Raw genomic sequence first — 18,476 nt, 5'->3', positions numbered from 1 at the left:
TAACTGGCTGACACCAACCACAGGTTGATGCCTCCATTGAGCATGGAGCTTCACCAAGCAGGAGAAGAAAGCCTTCCTTCTGGTGGACACTGGTCCACCCCTCAATCTCCTTTATATGCAATTATCTTCTATCATCTTCACCATGAATGCAATGAATGTTCCACCTACAGGTATCTGCATGTTTGCAGGTCCTTCCCACAAAAATCTCCAAGCCCTCACCCTGGGCACACATTTTGTGTTATTATCGTTGCAGGTTTGAGAGATTCACAGTTCATATACCACCCACCAAAGCCCCCACTTTACTTTACATAGCCACAAAGGACACCCAAGAGGGTGGGGAAAGGAGGAAGATAAAAGGAGCAAGGACAGGCTATATGGCTCTGAGACACCACTATTCAAAAGAATCATAGCCAATCTATGACAGGCACAGTAGTGTAGTGGTTAGCATAATGCTATTACAGCGCCAGTGACCCTGGTTCAATTCCCGCCAATGTCTGTAAGGAGTTTGTACGTTCTCCCCGTGTCTGCGTGGGTTTCCTCCAGGTGCTCCGGTTTCCTCCCACATTCCAAAGACGTGCGGGTTAGGAAGTTGTGGGCATGCTATGTTGGTGCCAGAAGTGTGGTGACACATGCGGGCTGCCCCCAGGACACACTATGCAAAAGATGTATTTCACTGTGTTTCGATGTACGTGTGATTAATAAAGAAATCTTACCTTATCTTATAACCTTGGCCTTGAATCTGATTTCCTGCCTCTTACCCAAAATCCTTGCCTCTCCTGTAATTGAAAAATCTGTCTTGGCCCTGGGCTACAGAATTCAAAAGATTCATGATCCTCAGAAATTCTTCTCCATCTCTGTCTAAACGGATGACCCCTTATTCTAAAATTATGCCCCCTAGGGGAAAATATCCACCCACCATCTACCGTGGGAAGCTCTTCACCCCAGAAATCAACTTCATGAATATACACTGAACTTTCTTTTAAAACAATACAAGTGTCTCCTTTAAATAAGTTCTGTACATAATCATAAACTTGAGGAGCAACACCAGATTACTTCATTCCACCTAACACTGCAAAGCACCAGCTCAAATACAGTCAGCATGAGGACTAAGGTGGCTGGGCTGAAAATGCACAGCTCCTGGGTTATATTTAACATTACTGGGCGACTGTCAGGCAAAGCCAAGTGAGCTCCCCAGAAGAGTTAGTACTATACTGGATGACATGGATGTGGATCGTACGTAAAGACTGAAGCAGTTGCATGTGCAAATGCTTACTGTATTGTCCAACCTTCCTGACAGATTGCAAGAGATACCAAGGAGCATGGAGGAGCCCATCTCTAACTTAATGCAAGAGTCCATATGGAGCCAGGAATGTACTGAAAATGATACACATCTGTGCCAGTGGAAATAATACTTTCATGTTACATCAGTTGATAATGAGGGTTCTGCTTTAATGGAGCCACAGGGAGAGGCCATTGAAATTCATTGTGCCTTAGGCCAATACATTCAGGTCTCTGCTTACTGTCACCTGGAGCTAATTGCTGTCATCAGAGAACAGAAATGCCAGTTAGGAACAAACTGTTATTAACTGGAAGCAGATTGCTTTTCTCCCCCAGAAATAAAGTACTACCACTTGGGAACAGATTAATCTCCACCAAGAGCATTCTGTCAGTTCTGTCAGCGTGCAGCAGCAGTTAAAAGAGCACCACTATCCACAAGGAGAAGATCGCTGTTTGGAGGATTTGGTCACTGATGTTAGCATCAGCCTATAAACTCTTTACCATCTGATCACAGTGGAGACCCAGCCTATTTTCTACCAAATTCCAGAAGAGTGCCATTAGCACTATGGAACATGAAGGACTACATCAGTATTTCTCCTCCCACTTCTGCCCCATGGTCAACTATCCGAGATTGCACTGAATCTTGGTGAGAGATTGCCTTTGGAAGTCAACTGCTCCAAGGCAAATCATCATCATGGTCATCTGCTGTGCCCTCAAATGAAAATGTACCCCAATAGTAGGTCAGGTGAACCTAAGGGGCAACCCTAAGCACCATCATTATGAATGCTTATGTTGTAATTTTCATTTTGTTTTACAATTTGCTGACAGTCATTAATTGCATTTTTGGAAGAGAATTCCTAATTTCTACCAGGTTCCACCCACAAGAAATGTCTTGCAATTTCAATCCTGAACATCCCAATAAAAATGTTTTTCTTAATAAACACTCTCTCCAGTTTTAGACACCCCACCAAGCAGAAATAATTCCCCTCTCCCCCTTATCGGTACCCCTTTAAATATTGAAAATTTCAATAAAATTCCCTTTCATCCATCAAATTCCACTGGAAAAAGGTTATTTAAATCTCCCTCATTACTTAACCCTTGAAGCCCACTAATCATGTTGCATTCTTTGTAAGACTATCATACCTATCTAGGCTGTGGCACCCAGAACTGCTCAGGAGATCTCCCAGTGAAGTCTAACAGAGATTTTGCTTTCTGCTTAAAGCAGACCTTTAATCCCTTGTACTCCAGTCCTCTCAAGTGAAAAGGCAAAACACCCAAGAAGGGGCCTGACCTGAAACATTGACCTCCTGCTTTTCTCCATGAATGCTATCTGGTCTGCTGGGTTCCTTCAGCATCATAGTGTTTTTCATCAAAATATCCATTATCTCCAGTTCCTGTGATATTTTAACAATGTATGTTGGACCTCACCTTTCTTTTGACCTCCATTGCTTCTAGCCATTCAAAATTTAGAAAGGGCTCTCATTTATCCTTTTTTTTGGTCCAAAGTAGTTCACCCTATATTTACCTACATTAAAATCCATTTGCCAGTTTTGTCCATTCAGTGAGTTATTCTCTAACATCTACTTAGTGCTTCTATCTATACTTCCTACATAAATTTATGTATCTTCAGCAATTGTGTAGCTTTCTACTCCATCAAGTCAGTCAGGAATGTCCAAACTATTTCTCTGGCCAACCATGGCCCAGACCCATCGAAGGGAAACCTTTGATATTCCACTATATATAATGCCCGAGGTGTCAGGCATAGTAGGGGTAAAAGAGAGAGCCACAGTGTCTACTGTGACATGGAGCAGAGTGAGGACTGCTGGGACAGAGCAGCTAGATGAGAATACTGGCAGTAAGGGAATAGTGCTAGGTGACCAATAATGATTAAGAACTAAAGGTGGTACCCATTAAAGAGGAAACTGAACATCTCAAACTCCCTAATAGAGTCCCAAAAAGGCTGGATCCCTTCTTTGGGGGCTTTTAAGAGGGGCTTGGATAGGCACATGAATGAGAGGAAAATGAAGGGATATGGGCATTCTGTAGGTAGGAGGGATTAGCTATGTTGGCACAACATTGTGCACTGAAGGGCCTGTTCTGTGCTGTACTGTTCTACATTCTATGCTCTATAAATGATACAGAAGTGGACTTTGACCTTCCAGTCAAGAGCTGATTCATTGTGGGCATAGCAGAAACTTGCCTACGATATCAAATAACCATTGGACGTTATCGAGCAAGCCCACTGGCTTCTGTGTACTATCATGTCACAAGTGCAGAAGTTCTGGCAACAATTTTGATCCACAGTAGTCTATTCTTACCCGAGAACAACACCTCTACCCCTTCTACCAATCAAAATGTTTGGCCATGCTTTACCTTTTTTTTTCCAAGTTGGTGGTGGGTATATGGAATGAGCTGCCACAAGAAAGAATAAAGGCAGGTCCAATTATGACATTTAAAAGACATTTAGACAATTACATGGATTGGAAAGGTTTAAAAGGCTATGGACAAACACAGGAAAATGGGACTAGCTCAGGAAGGCACCTTGGTCAGCACAGACAAGTTGTGCCGAAGGGCCAGCCAGTTTCCACGATGCATGACTCTAACAAGGTCTCTCTGTAAATATACAATTGCAGCATTAATGAAGACCAGAATTTTCCTCACATAGACTCCTACTAGACTTCATGAACAATAGTAATATATACAGAATTCAAAGAAAGGAAACACTAGGAGTGGAAGTTATACAATAATGTTATGTTGACTGAGGCCATAGGTATATGTGCAACATCCACAGTACTTACCACTCAGCTGCTCCATGAAGCAAACATTTCCATTAGCATTGAAAGCCAACGTATCTGGGGTGATGCAGAGAGTATGAAAAAGTGGAGTGTGGGCAATGCTCTTCATTGAAAGACAACATTCTAGGCAGGCTGCCCATATATCCTGCTCACTGAGGCAGCTATCTCGCAATGACAGAATATCAGCAAGGGACACATTCTCCTGCCAAATAAATATACAAGGTAAATAAGAAACTTGCATTAGAAACATGAAAGACAACTACATTTAAAAAAATAATCATCTGTGTATAAGCTCAACCCATTAAGATTGTAGGTAATTAAAAGCATAAATTCAATCGGCAGATTAAAATGTAGATTAAAGAAAACTTAACTGCGTTTTAAAATCAATAGTATTAATAGGTCCAACATAAATGAATTCCAGGCAACAAAAACTTGACAATGACTTTTTTTAAAAATTATCATCAATATTATTGTATGGCTGCTTTGTGGAATACCAAACTTCTAAATAATCATTGAAATTAGATTGAAAATCAAACATTGCTGGTAGTTTAGAGCAACCATTTTCAGTTATCAGTTTGTTCGGGAATGATTCATTAAGAGCAACTTTTTGTAACAACCCATGGACAAATAAGTCACGAAAACAAAGAATTATGCAGAACTAAAAATAAACATAGTACATCAGCTTGATGAGAAGAGAACTAGCATATTATTTTGGTGATTTAGTGTTATCCATATGTTCGTTTGTTAAATTCTATAATAGTATGGGCACTCCTCCTGACAGCTGCACAATGCAAAGGGTGTTAAAGGGTTACATAATGGTAGATAATGTCCATAGTGAATTGAGGTGCAAGACCGAATACCAGCTTTTATCTACATAATCAGGTGGAAGATCAGGAATCCTGAACAAAGGTGAAAGTCTGAAACTTCCACTCAGCTGATCAGTGGTCCGGAAACAACTGCACTCCACCTTAGACTTCAGTGCATCAAGGAGAGCACAAGTTTCCTAGTATTTAGGCTAGCACATCGGTCTGCCAGCGGGTCTGTTGAGTTTAACAGAGACAATTAGCTGCAGTGGTAATGATAATTACATGATAATTGTATTTTTTAAAAATTCATTGTTGACTGAAATGTTATTTTGTTTTAGTTTTTGAACATTTTAATTTTATTTTTGAAATGGCATTTTTAATTTTTAGATTGAAGACCTGAAAGAAGGTTAGGAGTTACAAAAAGTTTTAAAATGTAGAAAAAGAGTGAGGGTGTTGAGGGGTGCTGAAGGATTGATGATTGAAAGGAGGAAAGAACAAAAGGAAAGGTCCATGATGAGGCAGAAGGCTGGAGAGAGTAAATAACAAAAGCAAAAATCAGGAAACTAAAAGGTGATTTAAAACAAAAAGGAAATACAAATGGGAATGGCAAATTATCTGAAATTTTTGAACACAGCATTATGACTTGGGACAGTGTCCCTTGAGCTTGTATACTGTTCCAGTGAAATTTAAATGCAAGGCAGAGAGTGAGAAAAGAAACAGAGCTCAGTCATATTTGCAGACTGACAATGGTTCTGCAAAGTTAGTCACCAAATCTGTGCATGGATTCTCTGATGTAAAGGATTTTGATCTTTTATGTGCATCTTAAGACTTGGCCTGTCAACAGTGGAAAGTTAGAGGTACATCAAACTGAAACATTGTCTCTGCCCCTTGAACTGTTGGGTAATCCAACATTAACTGTTTTTCCACTCAACCATAATATATCGAATCACTTCAAGAGTTTAAAAGCTTTAATCCAATCTATTTTAAGACTTCATTTCTTCCAAATCAATTATACTTTTGAATCTTAAATACATAATCTCCAATTGTTTTTTTATTCAATTGTCCTAGCAACCTTATCAAAAAACCTATTTGCATTCCTTGTGGGCAACTTGTATTGCTTGTACACCTTGAACAAGTGATTGATTAAACCAGGAGGTCTCTTTCTTGACCTGTTAACTTTTACAGATACCTTTTTAAGATAAAACACATGCCCAGAAATTCTTAAACACAAGTGCATTCGTCATTATGCCAAACAGCAATGCATTTGTGCTCAGTAAACGACATCCACTGAACAATGAGCTGTGCACCTAATTTAGGTATGTAATTTTGTATCACCAACTAAACAAAATGATTTAAGGCCTCCTTTAGATAATTAATGCTATAGTGCATTTGCAGATTCATTTAACATTAAATTCATATAAAAGGAACATCGAAAATCTAGACTTTTCATCCCAGTTATTTTAACATCAATTGTAACCAAATCTACTTTATACCAGTTTTCAGTAATCCTATTTTTTAAATCTAGGCTCTAATGAGTACAGATCTAATGAATATTAATTCTGCTTCTCCCTGCAGAGATGATGCCGGATCTACTAATGTCTACAGTCCTGATTCTAACCTGGTTTGGTAGTAATGTAATAGGTTCTATTTCACTCATCACCCAATTTTATATCAATTTTCTTCACCCAAGACTAAAAAGCACAAAAGCTGTGATATATTTAAAAGCATTTCAATTTTGTCTGGCCACATATTTGGGTCAAAGCACCACTTTAAACATTAGTGCTGTTGGCCAAGTTGACCAAGCTGAAGATTCCCTTTGAAGACCCATCTGCAGTAGGCTAGATGTTGCATACTCAGTTAGATGACAAAAGCACTCCTTAGCCAACTTCCCTAGGAGTCAAACTATTCCTGTATTTTAGGCCATTCCAATAGAATATTAAGACCATAAGACATAAGAGCAGAATAAGGCCATTCGGCCTATCAAGTCTGCTCTGCCATTCGATCATGGCTGATTTATTGTTCCCTCTCAGCTCCATTCTCCTGCCCTTACTAATGAAGAACCTATCAATCTCCACTTTAAATATACCCAATGACTTGGCCTCCACAGCTATCCGAGGCAATGCATTCCACAGATTCACCACCCTCTGGATAAAGAAATTCCTCATCTCTGTTCTAAAGGGACGTCCTTTTATTCTGAGGCTGTGCCCTCTGGTCCTAGACTCTCCCATTACTGGAAACATTCTCTCCACATCCACTCTATCCAGGCCTTTCAATATTCAGTAGGTTTCAACAAGATCCACCCCTCATTCTTCTAAACTCCAGTGAGTACAGGCCCAGAGCCATCAAACACTCCTCATACATTAACCCTTTCACCCTCAGGATCATTCTTCTAAACCTCTTCTGAACCTTCTCCAACACCAGCACATCCTTCTTTAGATATGGGGCCCAAAATTGCCCACAATATGCCAAATGTGGTCAAACCAACACCTTATAATGCCTCAGCATTACATATTTGCTTTTATATTCTTGTCCTCTCAAAATGAATGCTAACATTGCATTTGCCTTCCCTTCTACTGACTCGACCTGCAATTTAACTTTTAGGGAATGCTGTACCAGGACTCCCAAGTCCCTTTGCAGCTCCAATTTCTGAATTCTCTCCCCATTTAGAAAATAGTCTACGCCTTTATTCTTCTACCAAAGTGCATGACCATATACTTCCCTACACTATATTCCATCTGCCACTTCTTTGCCCATTCTCCCAACCTGTCCAAGTCCTTCTGCAGACTCCCTGCTTCCTCAACACTACCTGCCTCTCCACCTATCTTTGTATCATCTGCAAACTTGGCCACAAAGCCATCAATTCCGTCATCCAGATCACTAGCATATAACGTGAAAAGTAGCGGACCCAACACTGACCCCTGAGGAACATCACGAGACACTGGCAGCCAACCAGAAAAGGCCCCCTTAGTTCTCACTCTTTGCCTTCTGTCAGTCAGCCAATCTTCTATCCATGCTTGTACCTTTCCTGTAATACCATGGGATCCTATCTTGTTTAGCAGCCTTATGTACAGCATCTTGTCAAAGACCTTCTGAAAATCCAAGTAAACAACATCCACTGACTCTGTCTATTCTACCTGTTACTTCCTCACAGAATTCCAACAGATTTGTCAGGCAAGATCTCCCTTTAAGGAAGCCATGCTGATTTCTGCCTATTTTATCATGTGCTTTCAAGTACCTGGATACCTCATCCTTAATAATGGCCTCTAACATCTTACCAACCACTGAAGTCAGGCTAACTGGTCTGTAATTTCTTGTCTTTTACCTCCCTCCCTTTTTAAAGAGTGGAGTGACATTTGCGATGTTCCAGTCCTCTGGAACAATTTCCGACTCTAGTGATTCTTGAAAGATCACTACTACTGCCTCCACAATCTCTTCAGCTACCTCTTTCAGAATCCTGGGGTGTAGTCCATCCAGTCCAGGTGAATTGTCCACTTTCAGACCTTTCAGCTTCCCAAGCACCTTCTCCTTAGTAATAGCAACTACACTCACTTCTGCCCCGACACTCTCGAATTTCTGGCATGTCGCTGGTGTCTTCCACAATGAAGACTGATACAAAATACTTATTCAGTTTGTCCACCATTACTACTTCTCCAGCATCGTTTTCCAGCGGTCAGATGTCTACTCTTGCCTCTTTTACTCTTTATATATCTGAAAAATCTTTTGGTATCCCCTTTCATATTATTGGCTAGCTTACCTTTATATTTCATCTTTTCTCCCCTTATTGCTTTTTTAGTTGCCTTCTGTTGGCTTCTAAAAGCTTCCCAATCCTCTTGCTTTGCTAATTTTTGCAATATTGTATGCCCTCTCTTTTGCTTTTATGCTGTTTTTGACTTCCCTTCTCAGCCACAGTTGCCTCATCCTCCCTTTAGAATGCTGCTGCTTCTGAGATGAAATGATCCTGCGTCTTCTGAATTACTCCAAGAAACTGCTGCCATTGCTGCTCTGTCATCCCTGCTAGGATCCACTTCCGATCAACTTTGGCCAGCTCCTCTCAAGCCTTTGTAGTTACCTTTACTCAACTGTAATACCGATACATCTGACTTTAGCTTCTCTCTCTCAAACTGCGGGGTGAATTCTATCATATGATCACTGCCTCTTAAGGTTCCTTTAAGCTCCCTAATCAAATCTGGTTCATTGCACACCAAATCCAGAATTGCCTTTTTCCTAGTGGGCTTGATCACAAGCTGCTCTAAATAGCCATCTCGTAGGCGTTCTACAAATTCCTTCTCTTGGGATCCAGTGCCAACCTGATTTTCCCAATCTACCAGCATATTGAAGACTCCCATGACCACCGTAACATTGCCTCTCGAATGATTTTTTATCTCCTACTCCCCACCTCCTGGCTGCTATTCAGAGGCCTGCATACAACTCCCATTAGGGTCTTTTTGCCCTTGCAGTTTCTTAACTCTACCCACAAGGATTCTATATCTTCTGATTCTTTGTCACTTCTTGTTAAGGATTTGATTTCTTTTTTTTAAGCCAACAGAGCTGCCCCACCCCCTCTGCCCATCTTTTTGACAGGAGGCATATCCTTGGATGTTTAGCTTCCAATTGTGACCTTCTTTCAGCCACGACTCTGTGATGCCCATAACATTGTACCTGCCAATTTCTAACTGCACTACAAGCTCATCTACCTTGTTTCATGTACTGTGTGCATTCAAATATAACACCTTCAGTCTTGTATTCACCACCCCTCTTCTCAAATTTGTCTTCATGTTGCCTGAAGTTAAATTCTTATCCCTTTCTAAACTTTACCTTGTTTTTTTTTTAATTTGGAGACTTCAGTAACCTCTCCTGTGCTCTCCTTCCCTTTTACTTTATCCATACTTTTCTAATCTGTTGAACCCACCACCCTACTCTTTAGTTTAAAGCCATATCCACAGCCCTAGTTATGCAATTTGCCAGGACCCTGGTCCCAGCATGGTTCAGTTGGAGCCCGTCCCATCGGAACAGCTCCATCCTTCCCCAATGCTGGTGCCAACGTTCCATGAATTCAAACCCACTTCTCCCACACCAATCTTTGGGCCATGCATTTAACTCTCTGATCTGATTGACCCTGTGCCAATTTGCATGTGGCTCAGGTAGCAATCCAGAGATATTATCTTTTTAATTTAGTCCCTACCTGCTCAAATTCCCACAGCAAAACCTCTCAGGCACAGTAGCATAATGCTATTACAGTGCCAGCAACCTGGATTCAATACCAGCCACTGTCTGTAAGGAGCTTGTATGTTCTCCCAGTGTCTGTGTGGGTTTCCTCAGGGTGCTCTGGTTTCCTCCCACATTTCAAAGGTGTACGGGTTAGGAAGTTGTGGGCATGTTATATTGGTGCCAGAAGCGTGGCGACACTTGCTGGCTGCCCCCAGAACACTCTACGCAAAGATGCATTTCACTGTGTGTTTCAATGTACATGTGACTAATAGAGATATCTTATCTTTCCTTATTCTACCTACGTCGTTGGTACCCACATGAACCACAACAACTGGATCTTTCCTCTCCCACTCCAAAATCCTCTGCCGGTCAGATGAGATGTCCCAAACCCGGGCACCAGGCAGGCAACGCAGCCCTCGGGATTCTCGATCCTTGCAACAGAGAATCCTGTCTATTCCTGACTATACTATCCCCAATTACAACTGCATTTCTCTTCTGTACCCCCTCTTGAATGGCTCCCTGAACCACGGTTAGGTTGCTCATCCTTCCTGTAACTCCCACTCTCATCCACACTTGGAGCAAAAATCTCAAACCTACTGGACAAGCTCAGGGGCCGAGGCTCCTCCAGCACTACCTCTTGGATCCCCCTCCCTGCATAGACTGAATTTGAAGCAGTTAATCTAATGGGTGTGATTGCCTTCTGAAACACAGCATCCAGGTAACTCCCCCCCCTCCCTGATGCATTGCTGTGTTTGAAGCTCAGATTCCAGGACATCACCTTTGAGCCCAAGTTTCTCAAGCAACCAACACTTGCTGCAGATGTGGTCACCAGACACCACAATGGGGTCCACCAGCTCCCACATCATGCAGCTACAACATATCACCTGATCCTGCATCCCTACTTTATTTAATTAGTTTTAACTTGGTGGTCTTTTTATTTAAACACTATAAAAACCCATTAACTTGGAACTACTACAAACTTGTAACTTAACTTTTGGCCACGGCTCCTGATATGCTGTATCCATTTTTATTTTTTTTACATCAATTTTCACCTAATGCCACTTGCTTCTGACACGAGTTAAAAGAAACAAAATACACTTGTAGGGGAGGTAATGAATTTGGAAACCAATGTCTATTAACTACTCTTAACATTATTGCTAAGCGATAAAAATAAGATCAAACAATAGGTGCAAAATTTATGACTGATGATAATTGATATTTCAAAAATTGTTATAATTCACTTTCCTTAGCTCAGGAGTAATATTTCTTCCCCTCTGCACAGCTCCTTTTGTGTGAGGAAATGAAAAGAGATATAACTAAATATAGCAGTCCTACATTGGCTCCATGATTCTAAAGCTGAGCTGACAATAGATCCACACAGAACAGTTACTCAGTATTTCTGCTGGTCATTGCTTGTTTGGTTTGAACACCATCAGGTTGCATGGAGTAGGCAGTGTCTAATTAGTGCTGGAAGCAAGAACAAAGCCGACAGGCTGGGAATGCAGAGGCAACCACAAAACACACACGTTGCCAAGTCTGTGCACAATTCTAGGCAGAGATGAAAGACTCAAAAGACTCATGCTCAAGAGGATACATAATTGATAGGGAAGCTGTTGTTGACATAAACTGCCTATTATCAGCAAATGGATCAAGTAAAATTGCCACTTTGTTGATACTTATCCTTAGGGACCCCTACCTGCATTCCTTGGCCCAAGCACAACCCCGATCCCTCTAAATAACTAATGCCACTCCATCTACCAATTTATTTCATGATTGCCAACCCAACTCTTCCAACCAATTAATCAGGACCTCAATTACTCTTCCCACCTCACCTCCATTCCTAATCTAATTCTCAAGGACCAAATACACCCACACCACACCACCCCCCCCCAATTAACACCCTACCCTGAATTTTTCCACAGCTTACAACCAATATATTAAGTTTATCCTTTTGCTTCACAATGGCAGAGAGAGTAGAAGATAGATCTCTTTGTGCACAGGGGGTACAAGGCCTGTTCTGCTGCCAGCAACTTGGGCCTCATATCCACTTGAACCTCATGTCCACTTGAACTTTGCAGTGGAAGTCCATGCAGAAAACATGAAGTAGCCCACAGAAAATTGCTGATTTACTGCGCCTTTCCTGGCACAGAACCATTGCCAATTTTCATAAATGGTAAAAAGTTCTCAAGTACAGGAAATCCTTTGCTTATGCATGTTGCTGTGAAGTATAAAATCGGATACACATTCAAGAACAGAATTACTTAATAAAAGTTCAGATTGAATCAAACCCAAAGATGCACATCTACTGAATGAACACAGGTGGCTTGCATGGCTCTGCTAATAATGCAGAGCTTTATTAGTGCGTGCAAATCACAGAAACGAATGTGCACATTTTTGTAGTTCAAAAGGGACCAAAGTTTTATTTAAATGTGTTCTTGATTAGTAGCTTTCTTGCTACCTTGATTTCCTAAAATGCAATTTAAACCCTTGATTCCTTCTGGTTCTACTGAATTTCCTTAGATGCATTAATCCATTCTATTCTTTCATCTCAAATCATTTGTATTTCAAGGTTTTGTTTTCATGTTTTCCCTCAGGCACGGTAGTTAGCATAACGCTATTAGAGTGCAAGCGACTCTGATTAAATTCCAGCCATTGTCCGTAATGAGTTTGTACGTTCTCCCTGTGTGTCTGTGTGGGTTTCCTCTGGGTGCCTCCCACATTCCAAAGATATACGGGTTAAGAAGTTGTGGGCATGCTATGTTGGCACCGGAAGCATGGCGACACTTGCGGGCTGCCCCCAGAACTCTCTACGCAAAGATGCATTTCATTGTGTTTCGATGTACATGTGACTAATAAAGACATCTTATTTTTAGCTGATACTTAACATTCAAAGTGAACAGGATACGGATGACTTTAAGAGTTCCAATAAACACTCTTTCCTTGAAATATAGTGAGCAGTGAAGGGATTCACAGACTGACCACTTCATGGCTTGCCAGACTACTAAACATTTCTATATTTGCGATCACCCTCACAACAACCAAGTGTCCTATGCATCCTTCTATCTTTCTGACTCCATAAGCAAGGGATTTCTGGAGAAGATGTTTCAAAAACATACCTGCAATTGGTAGCTGAAGGAACCACTGAAGAACTAGGTACAGAGGGGGCACAACCTAATAAAGTTACCAACATGAAGTGGGTTAACAGACACTAGGTGTCCAAAATACATTTTCAAACCTCCTTGAAGAGGCCCCTTTAACTTAGCAGTGCACTTAACCACTGCTGGGCATGTATAATATTTACACTCTATCCACACTTCATGCGCTACCTTTGGAAGAATCTGTAGTTCCCACATTGGCTTTATCAGCCATATCAGCACCCACACAACTGGAGGAGTTGCAAGTCAGCCTCCTTCCTAAGGAAATGCTAACAAAAAACACACATCACCCCCACAGAGTTTCCTAAATAGTTTGCAGTTTTGGATCCCACTCTTGATATTCCAACTTGACTTGTCAAATCTCTATGGCACGAACCTTGATTTAAAGGGAAATATTCCCAAATTTTATCCATGCATGCTGGATTCTGAAAATGGCATCTACATTTGATTTCATAGCTAGCTGTGGTCTTGCTTGCTGTAGTTACTGATTTGCTGCCCTCTTTGGTTTGCATTGCACAGCTACTGATTGGATAACATCAATGGAGTCTATTTTGAAATGTTGGATCATACAGCGTATTTTGTGATAAGTAACAAAATGTGTATTCAAAACTTTGGAAAGTGCATCAAATAAAATCAAGGTAAAAACAGAAAATGGTGGAGGTACTTTTCAGATCCAGCACAATCAAGTAACAGAGCTAATGTTTCAGATCAATGACATTTCAGCAAAATCAGATGGCACCTGACGTGCAGCATATTTCCAGAATTTTCTGTTCTTATTTCAACATTTCCTGTCACGTTTTCGTTTTATGAAGTCCTGAAGATTACTTTGATGGACTAACCATGCATCGTTTTCCTCTTGGAAAGAAGCTTATACCCGATGTACTGTGTACTCACCTGAAAATACAACCCCGACTGGCAATCCTTGCAACATGCATAGCGATTGCATTACTAGAAAACTGTCCATATAATTGCAATTTTCTGTAACTCGAAGCCAAATCATCTGCACATGCGCAACAAATAAGAATTTAAAAAATCTTGCTTTGTCTCCCCCACATAAATTCTGTGAGTTTTTTTTGTACAAAATAAACTTTATTCATAATAAAAGACAAACTATATACAATTACAAAACAGTGCAAACCTTTACATTCTTGTACAGATCATTCATTAATGTTACCTTTTTATATAGAAAACAGCACTGATGCCACAGGTGTGGCTCCCTGGAAGCTATCCAGTCCCATATTTAGGAGCTTTCTCCCTGTCCCCACCCCTCCCTCTCCAGTGGGAGAAGAACCCTAAACTGTAGTCCTTCCCCCATCGAGCCTTTGCACTGGCTGCACCCAGCTTCAGTGCATCCCTCAGCACAGACTCCTGCAGCCTGGAATGTGCCAGCCAGCAGCATTCCCCTTCGGGCAGACCAAAGAGCGGCTTTCACCGAGTTGATGACCTTCCAGCAGCAGCTGATGTCTGTCTCTGTATGTGTCCCTGGGAACAGCCCGTAGATCAGAGAATCCTGTTATGCTGCTGCTGGGGATGAACCATGACAAGGACCCTTGCATCTTTTGCCACACCCTCCTCGCAAACCTACAGCCCGCAAAGAGGTGGGTGACCATCTCGTCCCCAGCACAGTCCTCCCGGGGACAGCGCGCACTGGGAGTGAGGTTCCAACCATATAAGAAGGATCTGACTGGGAGGGCCCCTCTCACCACCAGCCAAGCAAGGTGCGAATTTTTTTTCCTCATTGCTAATTTTTGGATAGCGATTTGCAAATTCTGTAGGGCAAATTTACATTAACCGAATAGCTGTAATGTGTGGGTCGCCTGTATACAGTTTTAACAGAATCAATTAATGGCAACAATTAATGAAATAAAATATAACCAAGAGTACAGAGCAACACACAAAAGTGCTGGAGGAACTCAGCAGGTCAGGCAGCATTGCTGGATGGAAATGAACAGTCCACGTTTTGGGCCAAAACCCTTCATCAGGACTGGAAAGAAGCCAGAATATATTAACAAAAAGGGGGGGGGGGGGGGGGGGAGGGGTTTTAAAGAGGAGCACAAGCTGGCAGGTGATAGGTGAATCAGCCGAGAGTAGGAAGGTAGGTAGGTGGGTGGGTGGAGGAGTGGAGGGAAAGCGGGAATGATGAGAAGCTGGGAGGTGATAGGTGGAAGAGGCAAAAGGGCTGAACAAGGTGGAATCTGATAGGGGAGGAGAGTAGACCATGGAATAAAGGGAAGGATGTGGGCAACCAAAGGGAGGGAGGTGTGGGTGATGGACAGGTCGCAAGGGCAGGGGAGGGGAAAGAAAAAGGGTGATGTGACCAGAGGGGAGTGGTAACAGGAAGTTAGAGAGATTGATGTTGATGCTGTCAAGTTGGAGACTAACAAAACAGAATATGAAGTCTAATCTGCATCTAGCCTCACCTGGGCAGTAGGGGTGGCCATGGACAGACATGTCAGTATGTGAATGGGAAGTGGAATTAAAATGGCTGGCCACCGGGAAATCCTGGCTAATACAGATGCAGCGATGGTGCTTGACGAAGTGATTCCCCAATCTGCATCGGGTCTCACTGATGTGGAGGAGGCTGCACCAAGAGCACCAGATGCAATAAATGACACCGGTGGATTCACATGTGAAGTGCTGCCTAACCTCGAAGGACTGTTTTGGGCTCTGAATGGTGGTGAGGGAGGTGGTGTCGGGGCAGATGTAACATTTGGAACAGTTGCAGGGATAAGTGCCTGGAGGGGAAATCGGTGGGGAAGGACTAGCAGACAAGAGTCGTGGAGAGAGTGATCCCTGCAGAAAGTAGAGGGGGGAATGGGAGGGGAAGATGTGCCTGGTGGTGGGATCCTGTTGGAGATGGCGGAAGTTGCGGAGAATGATATGTTGGATGCAGAGGCTCGTAGGGTGGTAGGTGAGGACAAGCGGAACCCTGTCCCTGTTAAGTTGGGTGGGGGAGGGACGGTGGTGTGAGCAGATGTGCGAGAAATGGAGGAGATGCGGGTGAGGGCTACATTGATAGTAGTGGAGGGGAAACCCTGTTTTCTGAAAATAAAGGACATCTCAGATGTCCTGGAATGGAAAGCCTCATCATGAGAACAGATGCAACAGAGACAGAGGAACAGAGAGAAGGGAGTAGCATCCTTGCAAATGACAGGGTAGGAAGAGATGTAGTCAAGGTAACTATGGTAGTCACTGGGTTTCTAAAAGATGTCGGTGGATAATCTGTCTCAGGAGATAAATACAGAGAGATTAAGAAAGGGGAGAGAGGTGTCAGAGATGGACCAAGTGAATTTGAGGGTGGGGTGCATCTTGAAGTTGATGAAATTGACAAGCTCCGCATGGGTGCAGGAAACAGCACTAATGCAGTCGTCAATGTAGCAGAGAAAGAGTTGGGGAGCGTTACCAATGTAGATTTGGAACATGGATTGTTCCATGTAGCCAATGGAAAGGCAGGCATAGCTGGGGCCCATGCAAGTGCCACAGCTACACCTTTGGTCTGGAGAAAGTGGGAGGAGCCGAAAGAAGTTGTTAAGGGTGAGCACCAGTTCTGCCAAATGGAGGAGGGTGGTGGTGGAGGAGAACTGAGTGGGTCTATTAGAAAGAAAGCAGATAGCCTCGAGGCCTTCCCGACCGGGGATAGAAGTGTACAGGGACTGGACGCTCATTGTGAAAATGAGGTGGTCAGAACCGTGGAACTGAAGTGGTGTAGAGCATGCAAAGTGTCACGGATGTAGGTGGGAAGGAACTGAACCAAGGGGGACAAAATAGAGTCAAGATAAGAGGACACTAGTTCAGTGGTGCAGGAGCAGTTGGAAACAATGGGTCTACTGGGGCAGTTAGGTTTGTGGATCTTGGGTAGGAGGTAGAAACGGGCAGTGCGGAGTTGGGAAACAGTGAGGTTGGAGGCTGTAGAGTGGAGATCACTACATGTGATGAGGTCAGTGATGGTGCAGGTGATAGTGGCATGATGTTTCTCAGTGGGGTTCTGGTTCAGGGTCAAGTTATTGTATCTGGTGCTCCCAGTGCAGCCTCCTCTACATTGGTGAGACCCGACACAGAGTGGGGGACTGCTTTGTTGAGCACCTTCGCTCTGTCCACCAGTACAGCCAGGATCAGCACTTCCCATGCCTACACTGACGTGTGTGTCCACAGCCTCCAATGCCAAGTTGAGGTTAGATGCTGATTAGAGGAGCAACATCTCAGTCTCCAACCTGACGGCATCAACATCAATTTCTCTAACTTCCAATAACTACTCCCCTGTTCCCCACCCCCTTTATTTTCCCTTATCCTTTTGGCCCTTTTACCCCTTCTCTTTCCCCTACCCCGCCCTCACAACCTGCCCATTACCCATACCTTCCTCCCTCCAGTTTCCCACCTCCTTCCCTTTATTCCATGGTCTACTGTCCTATCAGATTCCGTCTTCTTCAGCCCTTTTCCTCTTCCACCCATCACCTCCCAGCTTCTCACATCACTCCCACTTCCCCCCACCTACCTACCTTCCCCTCCTGACCTGATTCACCTATCACCCACCAGTCTGTGCTCCTCCCCCTCTCCTTTATTCTGGCTTCTGCCCTCTTTCTTTCTAGTCTTGATGAAGGGTCTCGGCCCAAATCGTGGACTGTTCATTTCCATCCATGGATGCTGCCTGACCTGCTGAGTTCCTCCAGCATTTTTTGTGTGTTGCTCCAGATTTCTAGCATCTGCAGTCTCTTGTCTCACCAAGAATACACACACGTGCATAAAGGAGAAGGTTTCAAAGGCTGTACTTGTACCTCTTTTAAGACAAAGTTTGAGGGTGGGAAATCCAAAGTTGAGGACTTTTGCAGAATTTGTATTTTTAGTGCTTGTTAAATTTGGTTCCTGGTCTTTGTCTCTAGTTCATTAAATACTCCGTCTCTATTTTAACACTCCACACAGAATATCACAAAGCAGATACGTATAAATGTTGGGGGGGGGGGGGGTGCGAATAATCAACAAAACTGCAGATGCTAGAAATCCAACAGAAAATGCTGGAAACAAAAATCACATCAGGCAGCACCTGTCGAAGACAAAACTGAACAGACATACAGATGACCCCAGTGTAGTGGAAATTTGGCCGTACAGAATTCACAAATTACTACCCCAAAGATATGACATACAGAGCGAGAGAGCGAGTAAATAAACACCTAATACAAAAGAAACAACAGATTGTCTATTTTTCTTTTTTTCAACTCGCATTTTTTGACACATGCAAA

The 18,476-nt window shown here is 42.7% G+C and overlaps 1 protein-coding gene across 1 annotated transcript in view; it reads right to left on the bottom strand.

The window, feature by feature from the left end:
* Window positions 1-18,476, bottom strand: part of LOC127577009 (kinase non-catalytic C-lobe domain-containing protein 1) — a 145,133-nt gene that overhangs the window by 114,952 nt on the left and 11,705 nt on the right. Inside the window, exon 2 of the mRNA XM_052027867.1 lies at window positions 4,077-4,275. Coding sequence (XP_051883827.1) covers window positions 4,077-4,275 — 199 coding nt within the window. The remainder of the gene's footprint in view (window positions 1-4,076; window positions 4,276-18,476) is intronic.

Source organism: Pristis pectinata, chromosome 12 (genome assembly GCF_009764475.1).
Source record: "Pristis pectinata isolate sPriPec2 chromosome 12, sPriPec2.1.pri, whole genome shotgun sequence".
Lineage (NCBI taxonomy): Eukaryota > Metazoa > Chordata > Chondrichthyes > Rhinopristiformes > Pristidae > Pristis > Pristis pectinata.
This window is presented reverse-complemented; position numbering and strand designations above follow the sequence as displayed.